The 22439-nt window shown below is 30.8% G+C and overlaps 3 protein-coding genes across 3 annotated transcripts in view; 1 reads left to right on the forward strand and 2 right to left on the reverse strand.

Annotated features, from left to right (window-relative positions):
- Positions 1 to 1337, forward strand: LOC113386242 (nitric oxide synthase-interacting protein homolog; the record flags this gene model as incomplete). Its single annotated transcript, XM_026624033.1, has 6 exons — positions 1 to 27; positions 354 to 447; positions 509 to 624; positions 695 to 885; positions 957 to 1065; positions 1132 to 1337. Coding segments are annotated over 6 exons (609 nt in total), but the record flags the coding sequence as incomplete, so codon positions are not given.
- A 5237-nt stretch (positions 1338 to 6574) lies between these two features.
- On the reverse strand, positions 6575 to 13763 carry LOC113386243 (mediator of RNA polymerase II transcription subunit 1-like). The gene is made up of 9 exons (XM_026624034.1): positions 13625 to 13763; positions 13081 to 13229; positions 12876 to 13009; positions 12679 to 12802; positions 12474 to 12617; positions 12300 to 12408; positions 12042 to 12234; positions 10693 to 11917; positions 6575 to 9037 (listed from the first exon to the last, which is right to left on the reverse strand). Exons 1-9 carry the CDS (start codon positions 13665 to 13667, stop codon positions 6950 to 6952), a joined length of 4209 nt encoding a protein of 1402 aa, XP_026479819.1. The 5' UTR covers positions 13668 to 13763; the 3' UTR covers positions 6575 to 6949.
- A 2317-nt stretch (positions 13764 to 16080) lies between these two features.
- Positions 16081 to 22439, reverse strand: part of LOC113386244 (Ig-like and fibronectin type-III domain-containing protein 1) — an 83747-nt gene continuing 77388 nt past the window's right edge. The window contains exons 8-26 of the mRNA XM_026624035.1: positions 22168 to 22328; positions 21846 to 22059; positions 21488 to 21613; positions 21229 to 21415; positions 20942 to 21076; positions 20537 to 20733; positions 20325 to 20466; positions 20107 to 20251; positions 19790 to 19982; positions 19314 to 19543; positions 19170 to 19263; positions 19017 to 19100; positions 18740 to 18842; positions 18549 to 18686; positions 18113 to 18320; positions 17652 to 17824; positions 17308 to 17564; positions 17035 to 17160; positions 16081 to 16165 (exon numbers count right to left, since the gene is read on the reverse strand). Of these exons, the coding sequence (XP_026479820.1) occupies positions 16133 to 16165; positions 17035 to 17160; positions 17308 to 17564; positions 17652 to 17824; positions 18113 to 18320; positions 18549 to 18686; positions 18740 to 18842; positions 19017 to 19100; positions 19170 to 19263; positions 19314 to 19543; positions 19790 to 19982; positions 20107 to 20251; positions 20325 to 20466; positions 20537 to 20733; positions 20942 to 21076; positions 21229 to 21415; positions 21488 to 21613; positions 21846 to 22059; positions 22168 to 22328 (2946 nt within the window). The 3' untranslated portion in view covers positions 16081 to 16132. The remainder of the gene's footprint in view (positions 16166 to 17034; positions 17161 to 17307; positions 17565 to 17651; positions 17825 to 18112; positions 18321 to 18548; positions 18687 to 18739; positions 18843 to 19016; positions 19101 to 19169; positions 19264 to 19313; positions 19544 to 19789; positions 19983 to 20106; positions 20252 to 20324; positions 20467 to 20536; positions 20734 to 20941; positions 21077 to 21228; positions 21416 to 21487; positions 21614 to 21845; positions 22060 to 22167; positions 22329 to 22439) is intronic.

Consider the following 22439-nt stretch of genomic DNA (forward strand, 5'->3'; position numbering starts at 1 on the left):
TATGAAAAACAGAAAAAATCTGAAGAAGTAAGCTATTAGTCTGGAATAATAAGCGACTTGTTGAAACATAAATATAAAGGATATTTACTAAAAATGAACAGTAGTATTCACAATATAACCCAATTATTATCATTATGCTTAATTCCTAAGTAGTTCTTTTAAGAAAATGCTAAGATACGATTAAAAAACATATATTTGTATGTAAAGTGAAAAAAATTAATATCAATTAGAAACTATTGTTTTAGATAGATAAAGATAGATACGATAATATTTAAGATATGATTAAAAAACATATATTTATATGTAAAGTGAAAAAAATTAATATCAATTAGAAACTAATATTTTACTTTTAGGCAGAATTGGCCGAAATAGCTGCAGCAGAGCGCCAAAGTAATCTCAACAAATTTATGAAATTAGAAAAAAATATTGTGAGCTCGACTTCAAAAGGTAATTGTTTGAATCACTTGCAGCATCATTAGTTGAAATAACAAGATGATTTATTTTGCAGATGATTCAAGTACCAGTTCCATTTCAAATATGGTTAATGGAAAAAACAAAAAATTGCCAAGTTTTTGGGTACCCTCCGAAACTCCAAGCTCAAAGAAAATTAAAATTAGCAAACCTGTAATAACATGCCTGTTATATTTATGAAATTACACAAAAACATGTAATAAGTCTCTTTTCATTATTTCAGGACACAACTGTAACTTGTCCTTTATCTGGAAAACCATTACGAATGAAAGACCTTATAGATGTCAAATGGACAGAAGTTAAAGATCCTGACGAGGCCTCAACCCATTTAATAACAAGAAAGGCTCGTTATAAATGTGCTGTAACACATGATATACTGAGTGATGCAGTTCCTTGTGCTGTTATAAGAACAACGTTCGTGATTCCAAATTTATGATAATAACTATCTATTCATTTATTACTTTTTATTTTTATTATATTTTCAGAGGCGATGTCGTCACTATGGAATGTGTTGAGAAAATTATTAAGAAAGATTGGATTCATCCTTTAACAAATGAAAAACTCACTGAGAAAGATATTATTCCTATGCAAAGAGTATGTATAAATATAAAATATTTATTTCAATCTAATATTTATTAATATTGCTTGTTTTCTCTCAAGGGTGGAACTGGCTATGCAACCACAAATGATAACCTAACAGGAGAATACAAACAACCAGTTCTTCAGGCGTAAAAGTATTCAAAGAATTTTTTTCTAAATGTGACTTTCCTTTACATGACAATTTGGTGAATGCTGTAATCATAAGTATGAAGAATTATAAAATGTTTTTAATGGATTATTTATATTTTGCTTAAATTGGTTTTGATGATGGAAGAATAAAGTAAAGTAAAATCTTTAAAGGTCGCTTTATTTTTAATTTTAAGGAAATCGATTTGATTTTAAAGTCACAGCGATGAACAAATTGATGGTAAGCTATCCTTATCAAAATTTGGTCTATAAAATGTGACCACCATGAGTGGTCATGAAATGAAATTTATTTGTATATGTCGAACCTGGACTTTTATTAACGTCCCGAAGGGATTACTATAACGAAGTTATAGTAATCGCAAAAAAATTGAAAATAATTTTTTTTATATATCTTTATGTTTCAGAGGTTTCTGAACATTTTGGCATACCTTAGAAAAAATGGATGTATGTGTGCGGATACAAATTTTCGTCGACGATTTCGGTTCAACCGATCTCAATTATTCAAAAAACAATCGATTCCTGTTAATAGGGAGACGTGCTGATTAGTTTTTGGCACAAGCAGGTCTAGCCCTTTCGAAGATACGGGGCAAAATGTGCCAAAAACGGTAATTCAGTTTTTAAGAGAACGGAGCGTCTGATTTTAATAATTCAAAAAACATTTTATTTGTATTGACAAGATGAAAAACTGATTAAATTTTTGGGAAGGCAGGTCTAGCAGTTTCAGAGATCTAGTAAAAAAAAGTAAAAAAATGCCACTTCGAGGTCAAAAATGATCCATTAGACATATCCACATCAAATTATCGGATAATTTATGGAGATTTTAATGATGTGTATCAATTTTGTTTACATTTCTATGGGTTTGTCCGTTAGATAGCGACGCGTCAAAATTTTATATACTCATTCATTTATAAAAAGTTTGACCCACCATGAACTTAAATTCAATTATTATTACTCCAAAAATCGCGTAGTCTATGAGAAAACAATAGATATTTTCATAAATGTCGAATTGCTCATGGTGCCGAAACAACGAAATTCCGTAAATTTGTTACGAAATTCCAAATTTTATACTTAGTACTGAAGAACGCAAGTTATCCATGAATTTCATCATGACGGATCCTCCTATGTCAAGGTCAGCTCTCATATCAGCATTGAGAGAAATGTTTAACACATATGCGTCGTTTGGATTACCAGCCGGTTCTGGAGGGCCACTTATAACGGTTGCACAAATTGAATCTTGGTTCACTTCGGCCAGGGTAATCATTGTAACAATAATAATTTAATTAAGTATAGATCAGATCAGAACTAATGCGATATGCGATAAGTTATATATTTCGTAATATATCATATGTCCTTTACTTTTGCAGTTATTGGAGTCATCAACATTCACCACAGCCGATCTGACTGTCATGTTCAACCAGTTTGCTTCTGGTGTGACCCTGGAGGAGTTTGTGAAAAGATTGAATGATATTTCTGAAATGTTGGGCATGCCTTTGAATGATATGACAAACGCTTTGATTTCTGCGTCTGGTCCAACAGCGGTTGATACCGAAGTTGCACCACCGAAAGATAGTAAGAAGAAATGACCAGATCGGTAATTCCGCACTGTGTAAAACGACTGGTTGTATTGCACAATAAAATAGAATATTCATAGTTCTTTCGTCGGCATAAAATGCTAGTTAAAAAACTATAATGTATTTTTTTATACAAGACTGAAATAACCATTTGGTTCCAACAGTCCCAACTTCAATATGAAACTAACCACTGATGGTTTTCGAGTAGTATACTGCCAGTTTTGATCATGTTTACCTAGGAACTTAAAAGAAAGTTTTCAGTTACTTCATTGATCCAATATATTTATTTCGTTATATCAAAGTGCAAACCATTTTCCCCAACATTGTCTACCATCGATCCATGTTTTTGTTCCAATTTCGCATTCTACTGTCGTTTTAACCCTTTGCACTCGTACATTGCAACCGTAATTTGCGGCATACGAGTGCAAAGGATTAAATGTTTTTAGTTTTTCTATTTTTTTTAATGTTTTCCCGAATTTCAGCCGGAATGGGAACGGCGGAATCGAGTGTGGCGCCCACATCCGTCGAGTGCAGCACAAACACATCCCTTCATGGGTCATTTTCCGATTATTCTGAAGATACCGTCACAGGGGAAGACGCTTTTATTTTAGATGATATTTTGCATTGAATAAATTTGGTTGTGTGCTATCATAAATTGAATCGCCATACTGAAAATTGGAATCATATTGTACCCCAAACAAAATGACTATGTTTTTGAAAGAAGAAGAAATACAATTTTAAACATAGGCCAAAATGTTCATGATAATTCTATAAATTTCTATTTGTTTCTATTTTATTTTAAATTAAATGTTCTCTAGTAAATAGTTTACTGAAAATATCACCACATTCAAAAAGGCAATTTTTTCAATATTTTAATCTAATTTTTCATAACTGAGCTTTTAAAAATTTCAAATTTCGGTTCGAAAAGTTCCAGTAATTTGCCTTAAGGCACAATGCTATGCACTACTAATTTTTTTTGCTATTTGTTCACAGATTCTACAGATGTCATAAATTTGCATTGAAAGCTTTCAAATTTTTTTTTTTTCATAGGTTTGACTACATCGAATTTATTTATTCCAAGATTTCTATTTAACTTTGTTGTGTGCTAAATTTATTAAAATATTTTATCCTTCATTAACAAAGTCAATTTCAAAACTAGTAATTTAGTAGAGATTTGGCTGTAAAAGACGGTCTAAAAGATAAACAAAACCGTAAAAAAACAATTTCCATCATATTTAAATATAAGACTTTAATATAGTATACTACAATTAAATTTATCACTAGTTTAAATGCTAATCTACCGCACTTTTCCAATAAATTAACATAAAAATGGTACAATATAATGGTTTATACAAAAGGAGTTGTATGGTTTAAAACAATTCGAATAACATAAGAGGACAATTTGTGACATGATTGTCGTTTTTAATAAATAAATACATTTATGATGAAATTAATTTGACGTAGTTCTAATATGAAATTGACAATGTATTGTAAAAAACAGTATTATTACGGTCATTAAACGATGAAAATTAAAACGATTTATGGTAATATTATTATTATATACAGTGTTAACATATAGTTCAAGAATGTAATTAATATTTATGCAAGAAGATTTTTATAAGAACTTTACAATTTTCTTAGAATAAATATAATATGTAACAAACCAGCACCGACTATAAATAAAATATTTATTTTGTAGATAAAATTTTATAATATTTATAACACTAATATGCACAACTTGTTATTATCATATGAGTTATTTGTATCATTATTAATCATAATCTTTTAAAAAGATTATAAAAGGCTCCCATCACATATAGAGGAAGTTGGATATTAACACAGATTTCAGGAATGAATCCATCGAAAATTAAGAAATGAAAGAAAAAACGGAAGATTTATGAATAGATTTGATTATTACTATTAAATTTAGGTAATTTATAAATTGATGAAGTAAACGCTATGGAGAAGGTGCATTTAATAGTCAAAAAATCTTAATTTGCGACCAACAAATTTTCTAAGTAGTCAGAAGTGTACAAAGGCTTTTAACAAGATCTACGATTCTAATTTTTGAGATGTCGATTAAAAATGGTTATATAAATGTGCAAAATTGATTTTAAGAATAAAGTCTATATATAAAGTCACTTTACATATTTTACGTCCATACGAATTAAAAATATAGTTCTCTTACAACTAAGCTAATATAATTGAGACCAACATTAGACGAACAAAAATATAGTACAATTTAATTTAATACACAAATATAGTAAAAGAGATTAGCACATATGTAACATGTATCAAAAGTATTGATACAAATTTCGCGTATTTTTTAAATATGCTCATTTTTTGTTTGAGGTATTCATTTTAGTCCTAAAATTTTTGTACTTTATATATCAATTTGTTTGAATATAAGCCTTTAGGTATATGAATACGTATATTTTATTTATGATTTTAATTTTCTGAACAAAAGCCTCATTTTTTTCCTCCAAAATTATTTTTGTTAATTTTTTATTTATTTCATGCTACGTATCAAGTATATGGATGATTCCTTCCATCCTTACACAGTAACTTTAATTTCAAATATGAAACTATAATTTGTTTTATGTACGCAACGTATTTCCAAATATAATATTTCGGCTAATAATTTCTATAAAATGTACTAAAAAAATAAGTGATTAATTTAGAAGTTATATATCCCAGAAACATTCAATGAAATGAATAAAAAATAATTTTTTGAAGAAAAAAGAAGGCTTTTAGTTAAGAAGATTAAAACCATAAATAATAATAGCTATCCCGAAAAACTTAAATATATATTTTATTTCGTTCTATTACTAATATTGTACACGCCCAACGTGTACAAACTACAATTCTTCGAAAAGAATTGAATTGATTATATCCAACTCTGATTATATCCAACACTAAAAATTGAAATGGCTTGAATTTATAACATCTACAAGAATTCAAAATTATATACATCACCGTTTGGAAATTACACTATTTGAAAGAAAAACCTACTTTAAAAGTATAATAATAATTTCGTAATATATATGAAACTTATTAAGTTTCATTTCCTATTCACAACGCTTCATCATCAAGCAATTTGAGTATTTTCATTTTCACACCGCAAGTATATAATATATATATATATATATATATATATATATATATATATATATATATATATTATAATAAAATTTTTAAATTTACCTGGATACTTTGTATGTCTCATCTAATATTGACAACAACATTATCAACAACAGTCAAGTTTAAAATGTTTATCATATGAATGCTAGAAAACTGGGTTCCTAAAACATGCATATGAAATTGTGCACTATATATAAAAAATATTTAAATTAATAAATTAATTTACTATAACTAATATATTTTAAAAATGTTTGAAATTCAAATTACGTAAATACACTAAAATATCTTATTAAAAATTATCAAATTTTAAGGCAAGAAATTAATTTAAATCATTTGTCCAAAAATAAAACTTAAATCACATTTGCAATATTAGACAGATCAATGTCTTGAGTGATTTTTCGATATGAATTAACATAACTCCTTCCCAAATGAAATAATGAATATATTAAATAGCGAATAGACCGTGATAATTGATTTGCACAATGCAATTTGCAAATTTGTCAAACTCGTTTTATGAGTTATTATACTGACTATATATCAATTAAAGTTTTGGGCTTTTAAGTTCAGACATAAAATACAGCGGTCTCATTCTCAGACGAGTCAACCATATAAAATTTTATATTATACAAAAATATTTTATAACGTTGTATTATTTTTTACTGTTCAATTAAAAAGCACTCCGACATTTACACCTGAACTTAAAAACACGAAGCTCCAAAAATTTAAAAATCGCGCGAAAAAAATGCGATATTGCAAAATTTTTATGTTCCTTAACGGCTAGTAAAGATATCGGTCACCAATGATATACTCATTTCCAAAAATGCATATATCATTGATTTTAAGTTTTTTAACTGCAATTAGAAATGTATGAAAAAATAGTTACCACAACGGCCTAACCCCATAAACACGTTGAATCCACCTGATGATCTTGATATCTTGCTCACCAGGAGTATCAGCAAAACCATCTTGATCCAATCAGCCCGCGCTTATGTATATATGGAGCAAGGCCGTGGATAATATCACTTTCCTATGCCTACTAAAGCTTCGTCCATTAACTCGTCATTTTCAACATGTGGTGAACTGGTAAGAGCTCCACCTCCGAGTCCAAGTAGTGGTGATGGTACAGGCGACTTCACAAAATGAAGTGACACCGAAGGTGAAGAAAACCTGTTGCTTCCAGCAGAATTCATCATGTTCATGCTTCCTGAACTTGAAGAATCATTCTTATTGCTTGAGTAGTCAAGTAAGGCATCTGGAGTACGTTTGCCTTCATCTACATTTTTGTTCATGATGAACTTATTTATATCTGAAGGAGTTTTGGTCATAGAAAAATCAGTATTATATGATGATGGCAGCTTGTTGCTCGGTTTACAATAGTCTTTAATGTGACTATCATCTTTACTTAGAGGAGATATATGCAAACTATTTAAAAAATTCGTGCGGCCTTCCATTCCTTTTGAATCCATTTTTGAACTCTCTTTAGAATAGCTCATGTTCTCTATAGCGCTGGAGGATTTCGACGATGCTAACGTCAAAGAAACTGAGGCATTCGTGCAATTAGGAAGTTTTGGAAGTTTCGGATTGTTATCTAACTGTTTTAAGGATGGATGATTATATTTTCCTGATAAATCTTTGCTTGCCATAAAATCTGAAAATAGTTTTGTGTTAATATCCAAGGGACTTCGATCGTTCAGTTCATTCAAAGAAAGTAAAGGGGTAGAAGGTTTGTCTATGTGAGAGCTTTTCTTGCCATCTTCACCAATTCTTTGTGATAATTTAGGGATCTGGAACTTTGTATCTAAAGATTTTATTAGGCCTTCTACCATTAACTGCGGAGGTAAGCCTGACTGCCCTAATAATTTCATTGAACGATCGTTATCTGGCTCATCCCTTGAAGGCGCAGGACTTGATCTTTTACTTTCGCCACTCTTAAAAATGCTTTTATCATTGCTCTTCGTAGACCTCTGTTTTTCACGATTATAAGACTTCATACTGCTATCTGAAGATGAACTTGATTTAGGAGATCCAATAATAGATTTTGAGGATTTTGTTGAGTTTGATAGAGATAAACTTGAAGAAGAATTAGTTTTAGAAAATGATGAAGATACACTCATGGACTTTATATCGGAAGCGCTAGCAGATTTAACAATGCTGCTTCCACCCATAGGAGTTTTGTTAGAATATGCCTGTGGCTTCTTAGATGCCGGTCCACTATTCACGCCTGGCTTCAAACCAGTGTGAGTCTTTGGTGAACTAGAACCAGAAGGTGGTTTACCGGTTCTTGTTTTATTAATTGTAATCTTCATTCCATCTGAACTGGGTTTTACCATATACTCTGTATTTTTGCCTGTCCCTTGAATAGAACTTTGTTGAAATCTTTGGTCCACATCGACAGCCCCGGAAGATTGAGCTGATTTTAATTTATCGATAACTGCACTGAGCGAACCCTTACGATTTCGGGCCTGTACTTGAGTTTGACCTTTAGAAGAATCCGACATAGATGAAGAAGGTGAAATGACGCATTCATCTCCACTTGGTTGAGTTTCAACTGATATATCTAATGGCTTTAGCTTTATACTAGAACTCTTAATTTTTGAAGATTCTTTTAGTTTATTTGATGATGAAGATGAAGATGATTTCATAGAAGACATACTGGGTTTTCCAGATGAACTGCTATGTTTACTGGGGCTATGTTCGGAACTTCGAGGTTTACTAGGCGACCCATCTAATTTACCTCCTGGTGGCCCCATTTTTGGGCTATTGCTATCTTCACGTCTTTTTCTGCGCTTCTTTTTCTCTTCTGATGATCTTGACTTATTGCTACTACTTCGATCCTTACTGCGCTCGCCCTCATGAATATGGCCATGAGATGATGAAATAGGCGTAATTGTTATTGAACTTGGCAAAGATACTGCCGGGGAATTCGCGATTGGTATGATTTCTATACCAGGCCTCCTTTCCAAACCCATTCCGCTCAGAACAGAATTAAAATTAGTCGTTGATGATTGTATAGGCGTTATACTGACGGACGGAGGTATAAAGCTTTTGTCAGACAACTCCATCATTAAAGAAGAGTTCTTGCGCTCCAGTTTCTTAGACTTCTTTGCCTGCGCCAAAATCGAAAATTGCGTCAGTATATTGTTAACTTTGCATTCTGTTACATTCATTAAAAAATGATAGATATCCACACAAATGTAGACATTAATAAGTAACTAATTTTCGCCGCATCTTATACTATCATAAATGGTCATAAGCGGCCTCATCAGAAAATGATAAAAAAAATAATATGCGGTGGGGTTAAAACAAAAAATTCTGATAATAAACGTTCAAAATATTTCATTTTATTGCCAACAACTTTTATCACAATATATAACTGATACAAGATTTGCTTTTTATGACATTTCTTAATATGTTTATAATTATTTAATTCACTTAACATTATAACTTCATTGGCATAATAATCTTGAAACTAAAAGTCATCTTCTACACTATTACGACTATATAATCTGCTGTATCATAATCAACTTAAAATTTTAAAAGAAAAAAAAACAGAATAAACTCTATAAATTCGAGAAATCAATTGAAGTAAAAACTCCAAATTTAATGTTCACAGTCTTGATGATATCACATTGCTGACTAATATATTCCGACGGTTGTTGAGGAGTATGAAGGCTTGTGTTGTTTCTTTGGTTCAATCGTCTATCCTTTCCTCATCATAGTCAAATTCAATGTTCATGGCTTCTGATCCCTAGTCAGGCAAAGTATTTAAATTTTGATTTCATTAACTTTGTTCACTGAACTTAAACAAAAAATACAAAACCGTTGATTAATAACATTAGTGTATAAAAAGAAAGATAAGATGACCAGTTTATATATTTGAGAATGAAAGTTTTTAAAAAGTTTTAAAATTTCCAAGACAACCCTACAAAATCTCCTACCCAAAACATAAAAAAACATCATAAAAGCAATCTTAGTCCTTGTTCAGTATTTCTGTGTAAATATTACTTTTTGATCGATGGCGTTTTTTATACAAAATCATATGTAAATAATTTTTGATGGCACTGTATTTGAATACGCAGTTCATAAATTGTTGTTTGTGGAATAGATTTGAAATTAATAACTAAACATTAGTACTTTTCAAAAATAAACACTTAAATTTCTAAATTAAATTAATACTTTTCATGTTAGAAAAAAATAATGAAGCAAAACAGAATTTCTTGATACAATTTTTCATAATATTACTGAAAGCAATTTATTTAGTAACCGAAATTATTAACCAATAATATTAATATTATACTTAACTGTTAAATATTTAAACTATAATGCATGGATCTTTTTAAATAATAGAAATCATTAACGGCATGTAGAAATAAAAAATCATTTCATAACTACCATATAGTAGTAACAGAACCATAAATAATTAGAAAGAATCATTACTAAATAATATTTAGTATATCATACCGATCTATGCTATAATTTTTTTTTTTACCAAACCAATTTATAGATTAATTAGAAACAACAAACATTGCACCAATTTTTCCTATTTAGTACTATGACTAAATAATACTTGTCTACAAGTATTTTCTTAATATAGAATATAAAGTTTATAAAAGTTACGATTTTTTATAAAATATATTCACCCATTTAAACACCCATATGTCCTAGATTTTTATCATAAAGCATTTCAAATTTTTATAATTTATATTGATAGAAGTTAAGCGAATTTGATGGGAATACTAATAAGTATGATATTTAAACTTACCTTTACTATTTCCACAGCATCATCGTCCAATGAAACTCCATCTCCTGAGCAATCTAGATCTGAATTAGTTTTCTCTGAAAACCCAGCAATATCGCTTGGATCAACAACTGATAAATCCAAATCAGAAGGAAATCCAGTGCCTGATGTAGGAGTCCTTTCAGCTAATCCCCCATCAGATAACATGGATGCACGTGTATCACAGGAAGCAGAATCATTACTTGAGCTCTCAACTAAAATCTCACAATCAGAAGCTGATCGTTTGGGTGACACTTCCCATAAATCATCACTAGCTGGCCTTTTACGTTTAGTTCTATCTCCATCAATAACAGGAGGAAATAAATCACCCACATTTTCATTAGCACTAACATGTTCAGAGGACATGAATGCATTTTGCTTCATGGTTTGTTGCATGGTAGAATCTAGCTTTAGCTTATGATCATTAAAGCCACCATTTGGGCCCCCATTTGAACCACCATTATTCCCTCCTGGGTCATCTGATCCGAGGCCCAAACTAAAATTTCCTCCATTCATTTCATTCAAATTATTATGATCATATTTCTCTTCTTGCCATAATTTTAATAATGCCCTCATTGTGACAGGTATTGAGAGACAACATTGCAAAATTTTAGCTAATTGATCAGTTAAAGCTTCTGTACATTTTGCTCCGCCACTGTATAACTTACATCTCATTGTTGATATAGAACTTAAATCAATTTCAAAAGTCGACACTGTTTCATTGTAAGGTCTTTCAAGAGTAATAGATATATGTTGGCATGTTAGAGGGCATAATTCAAACATCAGTGCTGATTCAATATCTTGTTTGCTATTTGGCCTAATACAACTTGTTATTAATTCATTAAAAAGTGCCTGTTGTCTTAAAATAGCTAATGCTTGAGGTACATGTGCAGGATGTGTAAAAGGTACACGACTTATTAAAATTCCATCTAAACCCCTACGCTCAGTCATAAAATAACAGTGTAATTGGTCCGGCAATGAAACAAAGAGACCCCGTGATGCTGAATCAAGACTTCCTTTTGAAACATGTTGAGTTATAAGACTTAAAATAGGATGAGTAGTCGTAAGATCTCCTATTTCTAATCCAGTTATTTGTTGAAGTCTTGTGGCTAATGCAACACATAAAGGCATAGGTTGATGTAATCGTAAAACAAAATGAGCTGGCAGTTGTACACTTGTAGTTGGACCAAGAGGAGCATAAGACGGTGTTCTGAAAATTGAGAATATTTGTTTAACTATGATGAAGTATATAAGGTAATAAAAATGCAGCAAAGTAGAGAGATTATAAAATTATAAAAAGAAAATATAAGAAAGTATACAAAATGAAAACTAACCCTGGTGGTCTTCCTTGAGTAACAATAGAAACAACTTGAAGATCATGCATTGTTGAACCTTCAATGCTGACAGTAACACTATGACCAAGAGATTTAGATAATACATTTTCCAATGTTAATGGATCAAAGCACTTTTTATCTTTATTTATAAGTTCATATGGAGATATAAAATATGTTAACTTCATTGGATGACCTAAAAAGTCAATTTTATTTTAAACCAAATTAAGAAATTGTAAGCTTCTTTCTTATTTATTATACCTCCTCGTCGCTTCTGTAAAGCACCAACTGAACATCTAAGTATTATCGTAACAGGATTCTTTGGAAAATTTTGAAGTTGATAAAGTAATCCCAAATCAGTCTCTAAAGCCTATTAAAAAAATTATATAAAACACACATCACAGTATGTTTAAATTATTAGAAAAAGACTATCACCTGCAGTGCTACAAATGCTTTTGCTTTTAATTTTTTCTCTGCATTAATTTGATATAAACTAGCTAACCCTTCCAATTGACTAGCAAAATCATTGAAGTCTCCTTGGCTAAGGCATCTCACAAATTCTTCACAAGTACCAGAATTCTATAATAAATAGTTTGTAGTTAATATCATGCATTTCATACATGTCTTAAAATTGTTTTACCTTTCCATCATGATTTACTTTCACATCTTTAACTGCACCACTACTCTCTAATAGTATTTCTAAATAAAACATTTCAGAAGAAATAAATAACTCAACACCTGATGGCCCAACCATAAATTTTAATCTGCAAAAATAAATACAACTTATATATTCTTTTTACTCGCTTTAATAAAACATAATCAAGATCCTTCTCTTACCCAAGTTGCCTCGTGAGACTCTCTAATCTCTCAACAAATCCTTGTAAAGATGTAACTTTAATTTCATGTTGCAATGCATCTAAAGTTTTTTGCAATTGAGATTTTTCAACAGAATCTAATGAATGTCTTTTATCCTAGAGATACATAAATAATATAATAAAAACAAATATTTTAGTTGTTTAGTAAGCTTTATCTACAAATTTACCAATAATCCCATTCGCACAGCTTTTGAGGTATCTTGAAAGCTTTTCAATTGACTTGATCTTGATCGCAGCCGCTCCATAAATAATTCCATGTGCCAGGCTTTGGACCTATCACTTGTGGAAAGAGATGGTTGCCCCGGAATCATATTTGCTAAAAGAAAAATGAATATGTTTTTATCACCGCAGAATATCACTGTTGTGGATAATACAACTCCACGCTGAAAATATTAGTTATTTTGAAAGGTTAATACACAAACTTGAAAATTGTTTTGATACAGCAATTAAGTGTACAAGCTTGAAATAAAAACTTTACTTTTAACAAGTTATTATAAGAAATATAACATTCAACTAAGTTTTATTTTTTAAATATTTAAATTTAAATCTATGGAAACAATAGAGATATAAAATTGTTATTCACGACAGTAATATAAAGTTTATCATGTTCAATATTATTAATGAGGATGTAGAAAATGAAAAATATAATAAGTAAGGCTGGCATAGAAGATCTTATACATACACTGTATATGTATAATACAGGTGTTATACCTTTTTCTATCGGTTTTAACTGGCTGCCAATCATGATGTTCATTATTTGAAATAGCCTATTATATACACTAAAGATCTATAAACCATTCTAAATAAAGTTAAAAATCATATTTACACACTAATAACACAGTAACACAAGACACACAACCTAGACAATATTAGAATATAATATTATTCATTTTTTGACACCTCGTGAAGTACGCTTCATTTTGGCAAATAAAGATACACCGTACCAACATAAAGAAGTGAATTCTGGTACATAATGACAGTTGTGACCGTTGCTCTTTTTTTAAGTTCATATTTTTATTTTAACAAGTTAATGTGTATTTAATAGTCAATAAGATTAATATTAATATATATTCATATTCCGTTTATGTGCAATCATATCAATTACATATTGTGTTCTATTATTCTTTAGAGTCATAATATTATAACGTGAATGATTTTGTACTGGCACAGCAAGAATTAACTTCCCGAAGAAGAAGTTTATGTTTACATTTAAAAATCGATGTTTTCTCGACGTTTCAAGCCAAATTTGCAAAAAAGTATGCTTGTGTGTGTGAACAGATTTTTTGCCGTAAATCAACGTTTAATCTAAAACGGCTGTACCGATTTCAAAAATTTAGAAGCCACTCGATGCATCTTGATGAGGACTAGTGTTTATCAATTTTGCGCGACGATCAGCCAAGCCGTTTTTTGGTAAGTAGCAGAATTACATATCGCCACGTTTTAGCACGCATTTCTGAATCAATTTTGAAAAATCAAAAATCGTTCGAAAGATATTGGTTGGGAATTGACCTGATTAGTTTTTGGTAAAATTCTTTAAAATAGCAAATGCTATTTAAGGATACCATATATTTTTTTCATATGAGTCATTTTTTATTAATCAAAATTTTGCACTTTTGTGTCCATATGATTTTTTTGCTTTTGAGCATTGTATAAAATTCGATTCATTTTTACTCATAATCAATTCGAAAAAATTAGCACTTGTTCGATTGTTTTCATAATTTTTGTTAATTTAACTATCAATTTTCGAAAAACCGGGATAACCCGGACAAAAGATCTGAATCCGGGACAAGTATTGCTTTTAAAAAAACCGGGGACATGAGGTAAAAATCTGGGAATGTCCCGGCCAAACCGAGACGTATGGTCACCTTAAAAACTTTATCATACGAATTATAAAGAGTATATGAAAATAAAAACGGCAAAACTTTGCGAAAAATCCGTGAATATATAGCATCGTGCCTTAAGGCAAATTGCTAGATTTATCTAAAAAAAACAATCGTTTTGTCAATATAAGCAAGAAGTCATTTGAATCAAATCGGATGCTTCGTTCTCTCAAAAACTACCATTTTTTGCACATTAGATCCAAATCTCCAAAACGGCTAGTCCTGCCTTTGCCAAAACCTAATCACCATTTCTCCCCATCATTAACGATTTGAATGTTTTTGAATAATTCAAATCGGTTGATCCGTGATCACAAAATCGTCGACAAAAAATTGTATCTGATGTATGTGGGTGTATATATATATTATATGTATGAGCAGAAAAAAAAATTGCCGACGATTTTGATAGTACTGATTAACCGATAGAAAACCTCACCTTAGAAAAAACTCTAAAGTATGCCCGTATGTTGATAAATGTTTTCAAAAAATCGTGGACAGTAGTCCACGGTTTGAGCTTGATTTTCATATTCAAGTAGTAAGTTCATAGTTTTAACTTGATAATGTTCAAATTGAGTCAAATATGTTTTGAAAAAAAAGTTTAATTTTGTCTATTATTTTTTATTAAAATGTTTTTCATTAATTTATGACTTAATTTTATTAGTTAATCAAATAAAAAAGTTTTCTTATCAAACTTTTATTATTTACATTCTGATTTTTTTCAACATTTTGTTCCCTAAGTATCACCTATCAAAATAAAGATTACATATAAACTTATCTTTGATAATACACATTTACATTGATCTATTGCTTTATATTACAGTATTTTAATCTAAAACACAACTTATCCATTATAAAAATATCTACAATAATATATACGAATATATATTCAAGAAAATAACAAAAAAATTATATATATATATATATATATAATAATATAAAATATAGACAATGATCTTTCTATTTATGACAAAGTTCAAGATAAGACAATCAACAGTAATGATAATGATTTATTCACATTTGATAGATGCATTATTTTATATCATTATTTTATTAATAAAAATACCATGTGTTAAAATAATGAATATTTAAATTTACTATCTCTTAATAATAAAATCAATTTATAAAAGTGATTTTTGTAAAAATATTAACCTACTTATTAAAATACAAACCTAGTGAGTGATAATATATTTGGGCTTATGCTTACATTTTATTCAAACAATTATGTGAAAACATTGTTATAATTATTTCAAGTTTTTTTTTACAGTGAAGCAATTCTAATATCACGATCGCATTTGCCCAAATATACAGTCATGTTAAAATTTGATCTAATCGATTCAACAAATTATGGCACCATTCTCTTGAAACCCACTCCATCCTATAAAATAAAATAAAATAATATTTTAATCAAAATTCAAAATAAGTGTAAATAAATAATGATAATCTAAAGTACTAAAAAAACCTAAGAAATAAATGAATTTGAATTAAACAAAGTAGTAAATATAATCGAGTCCAGTGCAAGTCTTATTCTTCGATTTAATTTTTCCAGCATTCACTCTTGAATTTTCATGAAATAATGATAATAAATACATGATAATATGATATTTTGATATACCAAAAAAGCGATGTAATGATGATATTTCTTTAGCAATTCACTTCAACTTTAGAACATATGCTATTAATAATATACGCCATAACTAACTTCATTTATTCATTCACGATAATTAAAATTAATTAAGCAATAAAAACTTGATATTTATCTTCATTTTACATCTCGTTCTCTATAAAATTCTTAATCCCTATATATTACATTTAAATATATTACTTGTATATCAATACGATATCTAAATTTGCTATGTACAATTATACTAACGATTTAACTGATCTTAGAAAACTTAAAAAAATGTGTGAAAAAAAATCGTCTAATAGTATATAATGATAACTAATTGATGAATGATGAATTAATATCACAAATATAAGTTTCATTTTATGTTATTTTGCAAAATTTGTTAACTACTTATTATAAGACCAGTGTCATAGATAATAAAAAAACAAAAAATACAGGTCGTTATTTTTTATACAATTCTCTTATTCCAGAGCAGTATGAGCATTAAGTATGTTTGTATGAAGATGTGTCTGTGAAGGCTAATGTTAACAACAAATGATTGAATGTTTTGTCGATTGTATTATTTAACGCTATTGAAATTGACTATTGATTGTGCATGAATATAATAAATCACGCCTCACTTTTCCCAATTTAAGTTCTTCATATAGAGACGGATTCAATTCTGTTGCTGTCGAAACTTGAAGTGTCGCAGTACCATTATTCCAATTCTGCGAGTTACTGGTTTCTGACGATGACACAGCAGGAATCTGGGATAATAAAATAATATAATGATATAAATAAGATTCAAATTGACTTATTACAACATTTTTTAGTAATCTGCAAAATTTTAAGGGGTACGACTTAGGCAACCACACGCTATCCTTAGTACCTTCATTTCAATATTTTCTACTGACCTGTACGTGATCTGGATTGCCTTCGCGAAGATAACTGGGATTTTCAAAAGCGACGCCTCCAGGTGCGTTTTTACCTGCTCCGCGTCTTTTGCCGCGATACCAAAGTGCTACCCAAAGAACTGCACCAGCTGCTGCAAGTGCCAGGAGGGCGCAACCTACACCAACACCTACTGTGGAACCTGCATCCGCTCGTGAAGCAGATGTAATGTAGTTGTCGTCTAAGGTGAATTGAACTGGCCGTGACAGCATACTTGTGCCTGGAAATTGAATTAGAAAATTCATATCCGTCCTAATATACATATGTAGCAACAACTAAGTATATCTATTATTATGCTATAACTCACCATAATGATTACCAGCTTTGACAACTAACTCGTAGAGTACATGAGATTTTAATCCATTCACCATCATGTTGGTGAAAGGAGTATCATTCCTATGAGATCCTCTCTGAGATTCTTCTCTCCAAAATACACGATACATTTCTACTGCGTGTGGATTTTTGATTGGTGGATCCCAACTATTTTAAATAGAACAAATCATTTAATAATTGTATTCAAAGGAAGTGTACAAAAGCATATGAATATTAAAGTAGCAGAAGAGAAAATACAGGAAACTGTTCAAGCCAAAGTTCAGGATCAGAAAGCATGGAAGCAGAAGTTAGTAAAGTAAAATGCACAAACGTGCATGAAATGATAGACAGGGAAAGGAGAGAAAATCATTGATTTGTAGTGCTCTCAAATCATGGATCTACTTAAGGCAGACTACCATTAATTATTATTATAATAATAATTTTTTGTACACTTACTGAACTTCTATCGCATCCTCGCTAAGTGGCCTAACAGCAACATTTTGGGGAGGTCCAGGTAATCGATCCCGTCCTTCTTGGAAGCATCCAATAATTTTTCTGGTGCTATGCAGAGAACAAAATGATCCTGGAGCTCCAATGGGTTCACCACGACACCAATCCAGACAGCCACGTGGAACACCAGCTGACGCGCAACAATTTCGATGATCTGAAAAATAATAAGAGAAACAATCAGAAATAAACACTATTTCCATCGCAAATCCTTCGCAGTACAATTTGAATAAAAATCTTCAAAATTGTTGACATTTTAATCCCAAATTTACCAAATTCACCAATCTGGTAATTATATTTGGTTCACTAATCTGCCATCATTTTTTATCAGAATTGTTGTCTTTGTTAGAAAAATAAATAAAGAAAAACAATAATATTATCCTACCTGATCCATCAGCTGCACATTTCATAAGCTTATCAAAGTCTTTCAGACACTCTGGTCTATCAATAACCGCTTCAATATCTAGATAGAAGCCGCAGGCATCATTGCAAGCTGGTGAGACGTTCTGTTCTCGGCAACATTCTGTAACATTATGACCAGCAGCAGAATTGCGAAGCGCCGGACGCTGACTGGACGAGTGACTGCTCCTAAAACGTTTTCGGCGTGACAATAGTAGTCTCCTGCATCAGAAGCAGTTACGTGTGCGATGGTTAAGGTCATGATGTACTTCCATTTATCCTGGAAATAATAAAATGCTGGATAAAATAATAATGGTAACATGTTCGATTCGCGAGAAAACTCAGAATTATCCATCGATATGACTGTAAATCTACTTAAAAATATAGTAAATATGAATCATTATCAATTTCATAACATAAACCATCATAAGAATATATTGTACGATATACTTACATCATTATCCTGTTTAATATTGATATCGTATCTTGGTCCTTGAATTACTGGAATACGACCTTGATGATCCCTCCAGAATATGACCTAAAAATATGTGAAATTTTGAATATTTAATATTATAATATAATTATTGGAAGTTTGTAATAAACTTACTTTTGGTTCAGGTTGACCACGCACAATGCATTGCAATGATACAGTTCTCCTGGGGCTGCCACAGTTATACCTCCGGCAGATATACGAGGAGCAACTAGAAAATTTTTTACCAATTAATGTTGAATTTTATATTTGTAGATTCGCCGTCGAAGCTTGCATGGGTTTCCATAACCGTTGTCAGCATAACAAGAAACTTGGTCCATATCAGTAGTAACATTATGAATAACAGTGACCATGTGCCTGGCAGTGTCTTGTCTTACTAAGGTACCACCCACATACAATGAAATTGTTGGCGTCGGGACTCCCATAGCTATGCAAAGAACTGTCATGGAATTTCCTTCAGAAACGAGGTCCACTGGGTGAACCGTTGGTATCTGAAAATAATAAATAAAATTATAAGTAATTAATTAAAAAAAAAATAATATGCGTGGTGGTCCATTGATGGATCGATTGGTCACGTTTATGCTCCACAAAATTTGAAAATGAATACATTGTCTATTTTGGAAGATGCTGTTTCTCAAGAAGATCCATGTGATAAGTAAGAAATTGACAGGCTCACTCAATTGAATAATTTTTTGCTGCAGATTCATTGCCTATTTTTTATATATAATAGTACCAACCTCAACAAAGGCAGGGAAAGCTGGATCAGTCCAGGCAACCAGTGTTTCTGATGGAAGTGACGATCCTCTTTTTGATATAGCAACGACATAGACCACATGTTGAGTATTTGGTTGTAACGAATGCAATTCATGAGCTGTTAAAGTTGTTTCACTCATATTGAATGCTTGAGCCATTGCAGCTTTGTAGTAGATTCTAAGATGATAAATGTATTAAACTATCATATACTTACTTACATTTTTTCTGAATAAAATTAAAATAAAGTGATTAGACAAGAAAGTATGAGAAAAAAAATTGAAAATATTTTATTTATAATTACTTGTAGTGAATTTGATCTTCAGGATGTGTAAATTGAGGTGGCTGCCAAGCAACTGTCAGCCAAGTAGCACTCCTTTCAGAAACTGATAACGAATGAGGTGGCGATGGTACACCAGCCACTAATTGCTTAGCGTTTGATCCTGGATCTATTGAAAAGTTTATAAATATAATACATAACTTCTAATATATCTGCATATTATATACCATATTAAAATTTACCTGCGTCGCTAGAGGTATTTATAAATAGAACAGAAGATGGTAAAGACGTTCCATTTTCATTTTGTGCAATGACAAATACTTTGTACAAGGATCCTGGTTGTAAACCTGTAAGCCCTATACTGGTGTCATTTGTAGCAATTTGCTGAAACAATAAGAATTATGTAATGCAACATGCTGTATACAATTAAAATTATTTATTACTATTTGCTTACATTCTCTAACTTCAAAACCGTCTCATGTAACGATACTTCATCAGTAAGCCCATAGTGCACTTCATATGTAACTTTGGACTGTTTTTCTGGAGTTGTGTTATTCTCTCCCCATGGAGGCAACCAGGCCAAGGCGATGCTTGTATTTGTAGTTGTAACAGCGTGCAGTTCTGATACTGGACCAGGAATATATTCCGTACCTGTAAGAGGATAACGTCAAATAAACAAGATAAACATTTTTAAAATTATCCTATTAAAGTATCTCAAAATTAAAAAAAAATCGCGAGCGAAGAACAATCGAACTGGTTAACTTATTGTTACGAAAGTTACTAAACCATGCATATATCTACAACTTAATGGATTTCTAAATAATTTATTAATATAACTAAATTTATTAAATGTTTGTACCTTCTTCAAAACATTGGACAATATTTCCAATATATGGTAAACATTCTGATGCTGTTACTCCTGGTTGAGAGCCAATCACACCTCTGCACATGCTCATACAATTTTGAGGAACTGCTCTTCTTGAACAGCATGGTGCTAAAATAAAAATGGTATCAGCTAAGAGTAAAAAAATATACTAAATTTAAAATAAAATTCTGCTTTTTAGTTGTGTCCGAGATTGTAAATAAAAAATATATTAATCATTTATTAATCATTTTATATATTATGATTTTATTTCTATCACTTACTATGGTCACGACCGCCAGCAGCGCATTTGACAAGGCTGGGAATTTGCGTTTGGCACGTATTTCCGAGAGCCCTCAATTCTGACATTTTTGCATTATAAGTACACAAACCCATGCACTGTTGACTTACGCCATGTCCCACACAACATGCAGTAATATTATATCCTATTTCTTTCGACTCTTCTGCAATCTATAAAGATAAAATATCACGTTAAGAACAGTGAAAGAGTGAATTAAGGTTAATATATTTTTGAGCACTTACTAAGGAATCAGTTCTGAAAACTAATCTTGGTGAAGGAGATCCAACTCCGTGACTATTTATGGCAGATATGAATACTTCATAATCGGTTCCACTCCTAAGTCCTTCTAGGACTAACGGTGATCGGTCCTGAAATAGATTACATAACAAAAAACTTTAAACTTTAGAATACATCATAATTTCTACGAAAGTATATCCATATGTTGTATAACGCCTTTGTATTAGTATTTGCAAAGTATTGTTTATTTTGGAATTTTAAGGAAACAAAGTGCAAATTATACAAACATTAAGATAATGATAAATGATGTATTTTTCAATTAACATTATTTTCAGAATAATGTAATAAAGAGTTAGAACAAACCTTTTCAATAATTCCAAATTCATCAAATCCATTGAGCTCTCTATAATGAACGTGATACATTAAAACAGTGTCGCCCAAAACACGTGGCGGGTTCCACCTGATTACTGCAAAAGTTGAGGCCACGTGCGGCGCCCGAAGACGAGAGGGTGGTCCAGCCAGCACCCCATATCCTTGCAGTAAACAACTTGAATAATCACTCATATAACGTAGACATCTAAAGAAAAACAAAATCAACATTTATAAACACTAAAAATTGTGTTATAGTTAATGGACGAGTACATATATTATTATCTTATAGTTATTTCAATCTCGTTAAACTTACTTGAAGTAACTAAAATCTAGATTTGTAATATTTCCATGGCACAGCGGAAGACATGAATTAGGTATTCCTCTAGCTTGACAACAAGGCGAATGATCAACTCCATTTGCTAAACATTGAAAAGTAACACCAGCCCAAGGAGCGCACACCATGAGGTCCATTACCTATAATTTATATTAAATTCATTTTTAACATATGTGATAATATATCAGTATCATAGTATTGAAAATTTCTTGACAAAAGTAAAAAAAAATAAATTATGGTTATAACGTAGA

The sequence above is a fragment of the Ctenocephalides felis genome, unplaced genomic scaffold, assembly GCF_003426905.1.
Source record: "Ctenocephalides felis isolate EL2017-DRISC unplaced genomic scaffold, ASM342690v1 CF-g0.4_SCAFFOLD_03571, whole genome shotgun sequence".
Lineage (NCBI taxonomy): Eukaryota > Metazoa > Arthropoda > Insecta > Siphonaptera > Pulicidae > Ctenocephalides > Ctenocephalides felis.

What these genes read in the sequence shown, in the direction of transcription:
- LOC113386243 (XM_026624034.1), bottom strand. Translation starts at nt 13,667, where the DNA reads ATGAACATCATGATTGGCAGCCAGTTAAAACCGATAGAAAAAG. An exon ending in AGTCTCACGAGGCAACTTGG is followed by an intron (nt 12,803 to 12,875) that starts GTAAGAGAAGGA and finishes TTATTTTTGCAG; the next exon opens with ATTAAAATTTATGGTTGGGC. An exon ending in ACTCAAGGAAGACCACCAGG is followed by an intron (nt 11,918 to 12,041) that starts GTTAGTTTTCAT and finishes CTCAATTTTCAG; the next exon opens with AACACCGTCTTATGCTCCTC.